Source organism: Phyllostomus hastatus, unplaced genomic scaffold, assembly GCF_019186645.2.
Source record: "Phyllostomus hastatus isolate PE091 unplaced genomic scaffold, TTU_PhHast_1.1 phas_scaffold_1674, whole genome shotgun sequence".
NCBI lineage: Eukaryota > Metazoa > Chordata > Mammalia > Chiroptera > Phyllostomidae > Phyllostomus > Phyllostomus hastatus.
Window position 1 is genome coordinate 22,516,358 of NW_025334011.1, and position 13,282 is coordinate 22,529,639.

The 13,282-nt window shown below is 38.4% G+C and overlaps 1 protein-coding gene across 1 annotated transcript in view; it reads left to right on the forward strand.

Moving 5' to 3' along the window:
* Nucleotides 1-12,784, forward strand: part of LOC123831087 (cyclin-Y-like protein 1) — a 42,353-nt gene extending 29,569 nt beyond the window's left edge. Inside the window, exons 8-10 of the mRNA XM_045857715.1 lie at nucleotides 1,612-1,778; nucleotides 10,925-11,087; nucleotides 12,674-12,784. Of these exons, the coding sequence (XP_045713671.1) occupies nucleotides 1,612-1,778; nucleotides 10,925-11,087; nucleotides 12,674-12,784 (441 nt within the window). The remainder of the gene's footprint in view (nucleotides 1-1,611; nucleotides 1,779-10,924; nucleotides 11,088-12,673) is intronic.
* The last annotated feature ends 498 nt before the right edge of the window (nucleotides 12,785-13,282 follow it).

Consider the following 13,282-nt stretch of genomic DNA (forward strand, 5'->3'; position numbering starts at 1 on the left):
AAATAAGACAGAGGGGACAAGCACAAGATTCTGAGACAAGAACAAGTTTTGTGTGTTCCAGGAACAGTGAGGTGTGGCCGATGTGGTCGAAGTGTGTAATGAGAGAAAGAATGTAAGAGATCTGGTCAGAAACGGAAATGCCCTATCTAATAGAGCCATGAGTTTGCAGGCAATGGGGAGAAGTTAAATTTTTATTTGTTTAATGGGAAACCTCTGGCAGACATTGAGCAGGGTGGTGAAGTGCTCTTAAAGAGACTATCCTGGCTGTTTTGGGAGAAGAGACTGTAGCTGTGAGTCAAGAGAAGTCAAGAAGTCAGGAGGCAGTACCAGTGATACAGATAAGAGGTCACAAATAGAACAGAAAGTGGTCAGATTACCAGTGACAGGTAGAGGTAACAAGAATTGCTAACAGATTGGAGCAGGCTAACATGGTTGGAGGTTTTGGGCTCAGTGCCTAGGCAAATGGCAGTGCCCTTTTGTTATTAGGGAAGGCTTGGGGGTGGAGAGTTGGGATGTAGGGCTCTGGTTTGTAAGTGCAAAGGCACAGATGACCTTAGCAACACTAGTTTCAGTAAGGTGAGAGTGGCAGGGGGCAGGCTAAAGTGGGTTACGGAGAGAATGGGAGGAGAGAAGTAGTATCAGGGCATTTACTGTGAGCAACATGAGAGGAAGCATTCTAGGGGCTGTGGGGGTGGGGTGGGAACAACATGAACACATCCATATTGGGGGAAATCTTCAGCAGACAAGGAGGATTTGCTTCAAAAAGAGGCAATTGTGGATGAATGCACATGAAAGAAATCATGAAACTGCACAAGCTATCTGGCAGGTTTAGAGGAGTGCCAGGGACACAAAGACTGGCAGCTCTGATAGCACCTTGATACCAACAGAACTGACCAAGCTTCAGGTTGTGTAAGACAGAGATACATTTCATGAAAGAATAATGGAGATGTGAAAATTAGGGGATATACAAAGGACTGTCCTCTGTATGCATGTGTGTCCCGCACAAAGGCACTAAGTACAGGGATACCTGACAGTCTTGCAGACCTGCCTCAGTCACACCTGTGTGCACTGCATGTCCTGCTGCACCATGCAGCAGCCAATGGGAGGCTCTCTCAAAGACCAGATTTTATCTTCAGTCTGTGCCACAAAGGACTAATTACTGTAAAAAGATGATGTAAATATGCTCAGTATTACCAGGGATTACATATTCAAGTATTATGTAAAATCACCACAAAACTACCGGCCAGGTGTGAAATACCGCACATGGTAGGTACTCAGGTATTTACTGAACAATGTGAATCTACGCTGGGCCTGTTTACACTGCCCTTTACAAGTACCAAGGTAATAGCATTTCTTCAGGAAGTCTTTTGCTAATATGTCCACTGATTTCTGTGACCAAAACTTGGGCTGGAAATTCACATGGTCAATATAGGCAGTAGAAGTATCTGATTTACAACTGTGACATAGCCTCTGGCTTTGGCTGGCCAAGCAGTCTCTGTAGAACCTAAGAATAAAAGGCATGTCAAACACAGATGGAATCTGTCAACCTAACAGTTCTTATTACAACACTTAAACTGAACTAAATAAAAAACCAGTGTTCTACTTTTGCAGGTTTACTTAGAAAGACTTTTAATTTATGCTGAGATTGACATTTGTCCCACCAACTGGAAAAGAATTGTTTTGGGAGCCATTATTCTTGCCTCTAAGTATTTGCACGATCTGGCTATATGGAATGCAGACTTCTGCAATATCCTCAGGAGCATTACAGTTGAGGACATGTGAGTTTTCACAGTTTTGGTGAACTTTCTTACCATTTTCCATTACCTTATTTTCCTCTTTAAAATTTACATATTAACAAATATTTTAAAGGTTATATTATTCAGAGGACTGAAATAGGCATATAATTACATACATTTTCTACCCACATTTGGTATAATAATTCATATTCCTCAACATTAATTACTGGGTCTTGATGTGTTTGTTGTAATAATCTACATGATAATTTAAATGGAGTTCTCTGGTGGTCTTTGCAAAACATTTTACAGGCCCACTTCTAAGAACAAATTTACTATAAATTTCTTCATGGCATAGAAACACCCTCCTGGTTTTTGGCAGGCCCAAACTCTGGACTTTGGAGGCCGCACCCGCTTTCCTACTAGTAGCTCCACCCCACCAAGTTTCAGAAAACAATCTGCACAGACTCAACATGTGGTGCGGGGATGGGGGAACATACTACCATCTTCTGTGAAGTCTGAATGGCATCTCCCACAGGAGCTCCAGGAGTCCCATCCTCCCCGGAAGCCCTTTCAGAACCAGTTCAGCCAGCAGCTAAGACTAAGACTAGTTTAAGACTGACAGCGAGTTAGCAGACAGAGGCTGGTGGAGGCAGACCTCACTGTGCCTTCAGTCATTTCCTGACCCCCTCCTGGGCCCTGTGTTAATAAAATCCAGCCTTGCAGTGCAGCAAGTCCCATTCCACATGCAGCCAAGCCTGAAGCAGAGAGCCTCAAACAGTGGATCATTTGTGCCTTTGAGTAGGCTACTAATGGCTAGACAGGGACAACATCTGGCATTAGCTTACACCAGGTTCTGACAAATCAGAGCCATACCCAAAGGGAGGGCCCAGCAGGCAAGCACTAAACTCTGCTGAGATGAATTTCACTTCGTTCTTTTTTTAATTTTCATTATTTTTTCTTTTGGATAGCATTTTCATATTTTTTTTCTTTTCTTCAACTATTTTCTCCCTTTTTCTTTATTTTTTTTCCTTTTATAGCTCTTATTTTACTTTTCCCTTTCCTTGCTCATTTTTCCTTCTTATTGTTTTTATTCTTTACCTTTCTTTTTTTGATGATTTCCAATTTCTATCCTTTCTCTTATTATTTCTCTTCCTTCCTTCCTTCCATAATAATTTTCCTTTTCCTTTTTTTTTTTTTGGCTTTTCATATTCTTATTTTTCATTTACTCTTCCATTTTTCTTTGTACTTTTATTATCCGTTGCTCTTTTGTCATTGATTCTGCTGTTGCTGTTGGGATCTTTCTTTGCTTGTTTTGGTTCTTTTTTGTGTGTTATTTTGTTTTGTTTTGTCAGCACTGGTACAACAGCATACAAAATGTGGTGGGGGTGGAGCCTCACAGTCAGCCAGCTGGAAGGGATATCCTACCAATGAACAGGGCAACAATAATCATCCCAAATACAACTGGAGAGCACACATAAGCCACACAGGGACATTCCTCAGGCATCTAGCTCAGGATATTGAGGAGACTGCACCACTAGGTACCACAACACTCCTACTATATAAGACTACTCAATGAAAACAGAGCATCAGAACAGATCTATCTAATACATAGAAACAAACAAAAAGTCAGCTAAAGTGAGGAGAGAAAAAAACAACCCCAAATGAAAGAAAAGGAGGAATCCCCAGAGAAAAAGAGTTCAGTGAAATTGAGGCAAGGAAATTATCAGACATAGAGTTTTAAGTAATGGTTATAAGGAAGCTCAAGAAACTTCATGAGAACTACGAGGAACTTAGTGAGAACTACATCAACATGAATAAGGACATAGAAACTATGAATAAAAATCAGTTGGAAATGAAGAATGCAATATCTGAAATGAAGAACACACTAGAAAGAATTAAGAGCAGTCTAGATGAAGCAAAGGATCAAATCAGTGAGTTTGAAGACAAGCTAGAAGAAAAACATCCAATTGGAGCAACAAAGAGAAAAAGACTTAAAAAAAATAAAGATGGTTTAAGGGAACTTAAGGACAACATGAAATGTAACATTATCAGCATCATAGGGATATCAGAAAGAGAAGAAAGTGAGCAAGGGCTAGAAAAGCTGTTTGAAAATAAAGACAGAAAACTTCCTTAACCTGGTGAAGAAAAAGTCACACAAGTTCAGGAAACCCAGAGAGTCCAAATCAAGATGAACCCAAAGAGAGCCACACCAAAACACATCATAATTAAAATGACAAAGTTTGAAAACAATGAGAATCCTAAAGGCAGCAAGAGAGAAACAGTTACCTACAAGGAAGTTCCAATAAGTCTGTCAGCTGATTTCTCAACAGAAACCCTTTGAGCCAAAGGGCCTTGTTTGCATGAAGTATTCAACATAATGAAAAACAAGTATCTACAACTAAACTACTCTATACAGCAAGGCCATCATTTAAAATTGAAGGTGAAATAAAGAACTTCCCACACACAAAAAAAAAAACGGCTAGAGGAATTCATTAACATCAAACCAGAATTGAAAGAGACTTTAAACACATTGCTTTAAGAAGAAGAAATAGAGAGAGAGAAACAGGTATAAATGAATAAAATGGCAATGTATAACTACCTTTCAATAGTAACTTTAAATGTAAATGGATAAAATGCTCCAATCAAAAGACATAGGGGAGCTGAATGGATGAGAAAACATGACCCATACATAAACTTTTTACAAGAGACCCACTTCAGGAAAATGATTTGCATAGGCTGAAAGTGAAGTGATGGAAAGAAATATTCCATGCAATTGTAGACAAAAAAAAAAAAAACTGGGGTAACAATACATATATCTGACAAAATAGACTTCAAAACAAAGGCTGTAACAAGAGACAAAAAGAAATATTAAAGGGATAAAACCAACAAGAGGATATAACCCTTATAGACATATATATACTCAATATATGAGCACCTAGGTATATTTTCTATACCTAGAAAATCTTGGTGGGCTTTAAGCAAGACATCAACAACAGTAGATTCATTGTTGAGGGTTTTAACACCCTGGTGTTACCAATGGATAGATCTTCCAGACAAAACAAAATCAACAAGGAAACAGTGACCTTAAACGACAGACTACATTAAATGGATTTTAGTGATATTTACAAAGCATTTTATCCCAAAGCTGCAGAATACACATTCTTTTCAAGTGCACTTGGAGCATTCTTGATGATTGACCACATGGTCAGACAAAATAAGTATTAACAATTTAAAGAAAATGGGAATAATATTAAGCACTTCCTTGGATGACAATGGTATGAAACTAGAAATCAACCTCAATTAAAAAACTCAAAAATATTCAAATATATGGAGGCTAATAGCATGTCATTAAGTGTATGTGACCATTCTGCATGGCATGGGCCCAGCTCCCACTCAGAGATGTACAGGACCCATGCCAGAGGATAGGTTCTCCTGTGGGGAATCAGGCCTGCAATGTACCTAGGCCACTTTGAGACTTGCTTTTGCTAAAACTCCCTCACCTTGATTTGAAGCAGCAAACATTTACTGCAAAGTAACTTCCTAAAATTCATGCTAAACCTTCCAAAAATGAGTGTAACCATTTCAACTACTTTTCCCTTTTCATGTGCAAATATCCTTCTTCTGTGATGTGATTATCAGCATCGGCTCCTTTGTTTTCAGTAAAAGGTAACCACCTAAAGTGAACCTGTGCATAGTAAATGAGGACCATCATGTAATGTGTGGAAAAAAGAAATAAAGGCCTGTCAAGGCAGAGGCCGCAGCTTTTGTTCCCCTTGAGAGAAAAGCCATGCTCACCCTATTCCTCCACAGGACTCAGTAGTTCGTGTGAATGTCTCATGTCTCATCCACAATGTGGCGGACCCAATGAGCCGGGGTCCGCATCAATTAAGTAATTAATGGGTCACCAATGAGATCCAGGAAGAAATCAAAAAGGACCTGGAACAAATAAAAATGAACATACAACAACCCAAAACTTATAGGATACAGCGAAAGCAGTCCTGAGGGGGATGTTCATAGCATTACAGAGCTATCTCAAGAAGATAGAAAAATATCAACTAACAATCTAAACTCACACCTAAAAGTACTAGAAAAACAACAAACAAAGTCCAAGGTGAGTAGAAGGAAGGAAATAATCAAGATCAGAGTGGACATATATGACATGGAGACTAAAAAAAATAATACAGAAAATCAATGAATTCAGGAGCTGGTTCTTTGAAAAAATAAAATTGATGAACTTTTAACCAGACTCATCAAGAAAAAAGAGAGAGAAGCCAAATTTTAAAAATCAGAATGAAAGGGGAGAAATAAAAACTGATACCACAAAAACACAAAGGATTGTAGGAAAATACTATGGACAACTATATGCCAAAAATTGAACAACCTGGGCAAAATGAATAAATTTTGAGAAACATACAGTCATCCAAAACTGAATCAGAAAGAAGCAGAAAACCTGAAAAGAGTGATAACAACTAATGAAATTGAAGCAGTAATAAAAAAAAAAAAACTCTCAGCAAACAAAAGTCCTGGGCCAGATGACTGCACCAGAAAATTTTACCAAATACTCAAGGAACTAATACCTATCCTTCTCAAACTATTCCAAATATTCAAGAAGAGTAAAGACTTTCAAGCTCTTTTTATGATACCAGTATTATTCTAACTCCAAAGCCAGGTAAAGACACAACAAGAAAGAAAACTATAGGCCAATATCCCTGATTAACATAGATGCTAAAATCCTCAGCAAAATATTAGCAAATCTGATCTAGGAATGCATTAAAAATTCATAAACAATGATCAACTGGGATTTATCCTGGGGATGTAAGGTTGTTACTATATTAGCAAATCAATAAATGTGATCCATCACATAAACAAAATGAAAGATAAATATCACATGATACATCAATAGATGGACAAAAAGTATTTCATAAAATCCAGCAGCCATTTATGATAAAAACTCTCAGCAAAGTGGGAATGGAGGGAGCATTCCTCAACATAATAAAGGCCATACATAAAAAACCTATAGCCAACATCATAGTCAATGGGCGAAATCTAAAATAATTTCCTTAAAGATCAGGAACAAGACAAGGGTGTCACTTTTGCCACTCTTATTCAACATAGTAAGTCCTAGCCACAGTGATCATACAAAGAGAAGAAACAAAAGGCATCCAAAGTGGATAGAAGGAAATAAAACTCATTATTCACAGATGACATTATATTGCCATAGAAAACCCTATAGACTCCGCCAAAAAGTACTAAACCTAATAAAAGAATCTGGCAATGTAGCAGGATACAAAATCAATACCCAGAAATCAATGGTATTTTTATACATCAATAATGAACTATCAGAAACAGAAACTAAAAAACAATTCCATTTACTATTGCAACAAAAAAATAAGATACCTAGGAATAAATTTAATGAAGGAGGTAAAAGACCTGTTCTTGGAAAACTATAGCTCACTGAAGAAAGATGTAAAGGAAGATGCATAAGTGGAAGCATATACCATGCTCATGGATGGAAGAATTAACATCATAAAATACCATAATACACAAAGCAATCTATAGATTCTGCACAATTCCTATTAAAATACCAATGGCGTATTTCACACATCTAGAAAAAATATTCCAAAAATTTATATGAAACCCAAAATAGACCCTGAATTTCTTGAACGATCTTGAGAAATAAGAGTAAATTTAGAGGTATCACAATGCCTGATGTCAAACTATGCTAGAAGACGGCTGTAATAAGAACAGCCTGCTGCTCTGGGCTGCAAAGCCTGGCGTGGGACTGAGAGCCCTTTCTTTTAAGAGGGGACCTTTGCAGCAGAGATATCCCTCTGGATTCTCAGCACAGCATGTGGGAGGAGGGCCAGCCCTTTCGGGATCTCCACCCTTCCGACCAATCTTAGTGTGGCTTCTTTGTAAATCCTTGGTGATAAGACTTCTGTTCAGCTATGATTCAATTGGTTATTCAGATTGAGTTTTCTATATTTTAGTTGTAATTCTAGTTTGGTCCTGGGAAGAGGCGACTGAACTTTTACCTACTGTGCCGCCATTTTGGATCCCATCCCACATTTTCCTGTTGTTTCCAGTCCATTTTTAAGGAGCATACACCTGGTCTTTGAAATAGATTTTTGGCCAGTGTTACAGTCTTAAGGCCTCATGACTATAGAGGGGGTTATTAGCTTAAACCTGAGTCACACATTGTATGTTTGCTTTTACTGATCTTTTCCTCCTTGTTATCTGAAATTCTGTTGTTAAAAAAGCCATGATAGAAAATTAGCCACATATAAAGGTGTAAGATCTCTGTGCTCTTTCCTGCCTTTTAAAGAACATTTCACATGTTTAAAAGGAGGTCTGATGATTTAGGAAGTTCCTACATCTCAGGCAGTCAGAGAAGCATCACTGGGCATCTCCCAGTGCTCATCCCATTCAAGAATTTTTAGGGACACTCGGCAACCACAGCAGTGCTTTGTGGGAGGCCACAGGTGAACCATGAGGGTGCCCCTCAGAGCTGGCACATGAACATGGGAGTGAAACACCAAACTTAACGAAGGCTGTAGATGTGGCTACGTTAACCACTGTGAAGGGCCCTGAGGGTGGTGGTCAAGATGAGCCAAAAATGTATTTTCCACAGACTCTCAAACTGCCTGCTGGACAGTGAAAATGTCTTTGTGTAAAGGGGGTCAAATATATGGTAATGAACAAGGATTTGACTTTGCATTGTGTACACACAATGCAGTGTACAGATGCTGTATCATAGGACCACACACCTCTTGATCATAGTGAACAGTAAAGGAAAATTGATATTATGGCAGGCGATGGCAAAAGTTTGTTTCTGTTATCTCTGCTCGTTACTTCAGATAAGACTCATTCAGAATAATCAAAATGCACATTTACAACTAAGGTGAGGAAGCTTGTGGCTAAAAGAAAGGACCAGGGGTTATCAGTAGTCGTAAAGTGGTTTTCAGTAAAATTACCCACTGTGGTAATAGTGTAAACTGAGTAGTCATGGTGATATTGCTGGTAGCTATCTTAGCAAGTAGTGTGACAGCAAATTATAAACTTAAAACCAATGGAAGTACTTTTGGAGGTTGCAGAAGGTAAAGTAACTTTGACACCATTGCCATTAGTCTTCAAACTGGTCCCCTGGAGGAAGGATAATTTGTACTCACAAACACTAGCCCTGCTAGGATAGCAGCCGATGTTTTCTCAAAACTGGCAACTAAGCTGGCTGGGGCTCTGGTCCTAGTTATGTCATCTGAGAACATGCAGGGAAATGTGTGGGTTTTCACAGGTGTGAGCTCCAGGGGCAAGGGTGGCCGTGTCCACCTTCAGGAAGACTAGTTGTAAAGAATGTTTTTATGTATGAACAGAGAAACACCAGGAGCTCTGCCTATAGTAGGCTGCTTTTGTTTATGATCTTTGGAAATTGGAAGGCATTACCAAAGGTATTCCAATGTGTTTAGAATACATTGGTATCATTCCCCTACCATTTTTAATGTTCTCATTTTGAGTCTAAGTTGAAAAATTGGTATCTATCAGCTTTTTCTTCAAACTTTCCAACATCTATGCATCTTTTCAGAATACTATTTCCCTTCAAAAGAATAAGTTAAGCTGAGCAGCTGCTATTCATAAAATTTGCTGCACCTATAAATGGTATGCTAGTCAACCATGTAGCCATAGAAAAAACAACGAAAACAGATGTTGCATAATCTGTAGGCATAATGATTTTCTTCCATGATTAACCTCTACTAATAGACATGGTAATCTGATAAAGGTACCATATTTTTTCACAATTACCATGTATTAGTAAAGACAATATAAAGGGATAATAATGCATTTATTCCTGTAGTATATTAAGTTTTATTGGCTGATTATCAAAACATCATGGTTTACATCTCTATAGACTTATGGCCAAATGAACAGGAAATTAAATTTGGAAGTAGGTTCAGTTAGGTTTAAAGTTTAGCAAATGGGAACACCTTATCTCTGCTCTGATTCTGGCTGCTCTCCATACAGGAGAAGGCCAAGCCTCTGTTGGCCCATCCAGTGGATAAATTATTAAAACTTTAAAACTAACAGACCAAATATGTTAGAAAATAAGCCTCTCTCATGTTTGTTCAAGGTACTTATCATTTTATTAACTCTATGAATGGGATGACTGTGGAAGTAGTACAATTTCCTCTGATTTTAATTTATTTAACCACTTGGCCAGGGATGGCAGTATGGTCACGTAGCAAAGGACTGCTCCAAAGTTTCCTTTCCCACTTTGCTGAACTCACCCCATGAGGGAGTGTTCCCCTCCTGTTCTGGCAGAGGGCAGGGGTGCTGGACATGTCAGGACTGCATTCCCAAAATGGGAGAAGCACTGTTTGAGTCCAGTGCTCTATCAGAGGTCATATTGTAAGATAGGTTTAGTCCAACTGAGATATCTATCTTTAATCTTTCTGCCTTCCAATTTTTAAAAGTGCATTCAGTTCTATCACAGTTACAGTTTCTCACCCCAGTAAGATTAAGGTGAACAGAAACTTGCATTATGCTGTTTAACCTTAGCCCCATGCACTGGGGCAGGGGAGGGATTTCCTTTTCCATTGAAAGTGGAGTATTTATTTCTTTATTAGAGGTGAATTCTTGTTGCCTCAAAAGTTTTCTCCCTCAGAGATAATAGTGGTGGCTTTCACATGTTGCTGTGGTGGTGCAGACTCCTTTGTCAGCACACTCTCTACTTCAGTAAGCCCCTTCCTGTTACCAGCCTAGTGAAAATGTCGGCAAGTTCTTCAGAGCTAAGAAACAGCATGCATCATTCCTTTCATCTGATCAGTACAGAAAGGCCTTGAGAGTGAATGAGGAGCATGAACCATACAGCTGCACTGATGGGACCCTGAACAGTGAGCCCCAAGGGCACCAGAGAGACACCACCTCCTCCCTCTTGTACCAAACTCAATATGCTGGGATGTAAAAAGGACCACAAATAGCTGTACCTTGTTCGCTTGTTCAAATGTTAGTGAATTAGGACAGGCTTTATTTGTTTCAAAACAAGACTAAGAGCCATCCTGGTAGCTTCAAATGATAATTTTGAAAATAGCCAAGTTGTCTACAGTCATACACCCTGAATGTGCCCAATCTCATATGAAAACAGCCAAGTTGACTAAAATTGTCCTGTGATGGTTTTGTCCTATTTTCTTCCCCAGGAATGAGATGGAAAGGAATTTTTTAGATCTACTAGAGTTTCGTCTTAATATTTCTGCCAGTGTCTATGCCAAATACTATTTTGACCTTCGGTCCTTAGCAAGGGACCATGGACTGCCCATTGTATTTGCTCCTCTTCAAAAAGAAAGAGCACAGAACCTAGAGGTAAGGCTGTGGAATCACTGAGTGGAGTTTTCTGTCAGACATCAAAGCCAACATCTGTGGATAAATCATATTAAGCAAAGATTAGGGAAATGAAAGGCTTTTTTAGATTAACACACTGAAGACTTATTAACCCTTTCATATCATATTTCTAGTGTCTTTTATGGTTTATATAAGAATCCCACATTATAAGAAAATTATAGCCCTGGCTGGTGTGGCTCAGTGGATTGAGCGCCATCCTGTGAACCAAAGCATCACCAGTTTGATTCCCAGTCAGAACACATGCCTATTGGTAGGCCAGGTCCCCAGTAGGAGGCAAAATGTGCTCAACCACACATTGATGTTTCTCTCCCTCTGTTTTCTCCCTCCCTTCCCCTCTGTCTAAAAATAAATAAAATATTTTTTAAAAATTATAGATCTATTCTGTGACCATGGTTCTGAATATTTTAAATCAAACAATCTGTTGATAGTTTATTTGAAACTGTCCTGTCCTAACTTATATATGAATATTTTTTTACAATTGTATCACTAATCATATCTACAAACATAATTTACTTACTACTCTTAACTCAATTTGCAAATTCATTCAATGTATATATGTCACAGTTAAGTCCCACAAGTTTATGAGACAAAGCTAACCAGAGAGACCTATACTTAGATTGTATAATATGTGTTTCAAATACTGGATGAAGAAAGTACATGAGTTTTTAATGGAAATTGTAAAATTCATGGGACAAAGTAATATCCATGGCTTATGACTTTTGGTGAGTATACAACAAAATTATTCACAAATACTTTGGTGGTACTTTGGAATAAGACATTTTCTACCTTGATTAATGCTCAAGTGAAATAGTACCTTATGGTGCTTCAATCATTAGACCTTTCCTACTTTTCAATAAAGTACAGCACATGCTTGTACTTAATTGAAATATAACTATTTCATAATAACTAATAAAGATTGGATAAAATTTAAGTAGCTGAATAAACACTGATTTTGCCCAAGTGTAAGTTTATTATGTTTAAGGAACCAAGTATACTGGCAACAGATGATAATGTTGTTAGGAGCCTATCCTGCCTTTGATATTGTTGAGAATACCTGAACTTTAAAAAATTCTAAGGTCCTCTTTGCTCTAGCAATCTAATCATAGCCCCTAAAAATTCACTTAGAGAATTAGCATAAAGTAGAATCCCAAGGACCTATCAGTGTAGATCACAGCTACCCTAAAAGTCAGTTACTAAATCTATATAAAGAAGTGGGGCCCTGACCCATGTGTCTGAGTTGGTTGGAGTATTGTCCTATAGACTGAAGGGTCATGGGTTCAATTCCTGGTCAGGGCACATGCCCAGCTTATGGACCAATCAGTGTTTCTGTCTCACATTGATGTTTCTCTTTGTCCCCTCCTCACTCCCTCCCCTGCTCTTTCCCTCCATTTTTTCTCTAAAAGCAATGAAAAAACATCCCCAGGTGAGGAGTAAAAAGAAAAGGATGGGAATGTGTGACTTATCAGTGATGTTTTCTTTGTTAAGGCTGGAACTCTTTTTGTTTTTAATTTTGACATACCTGTGTTTTATTTGATTTCTTCTCCTAGGCTATTTCCAGATATTGTAAAAACAAAAACCCCTGCAGAGTGGCTATAAAAAAATCTAGCAGTGCTGATAATATCACCAATATGCAGCACGCTAATGCCATCCTATCTTAAAGGAGCAATGAGGGGCTGTAACATGCTGAGCCCCTCATCTACAATGACTGGAGAAACATCACCTCTCCTGTTCGAAAACCAACAAAGCTAGAGTTTCTCACAAGGGAGAAATGAGGGGTTTTAATATTATAAGCCCCTCATCTACAAGGAAGAGAACTAACGAATGTATTACCTCCCCTGCACAAAAGCAAGCAAAGTTAGTATTTCCTCTTTTAAGGAAGAAATGAGAGGTTGTAACATCATGAGCTTCTCATCTACAAAAAGAGTCAAGACCTGGAGATAGATCACCTTTCCTGCTCAAAAACAGGCAAAGTTGGTATTCTTATAAACAAAGGAAGCGTTATAATGTGAACCCTCGTGTACAAGAACATGGACTGGAGAACTATCACTACCACTCCTGCTCAAAAACCAGCAAAGCATTTTCTATCTTAAGAAAGAAATGAAGGGTTGTAACATCATGAACCCCTCACCAACAAAAAGGAGAACTGGAAAAATAGC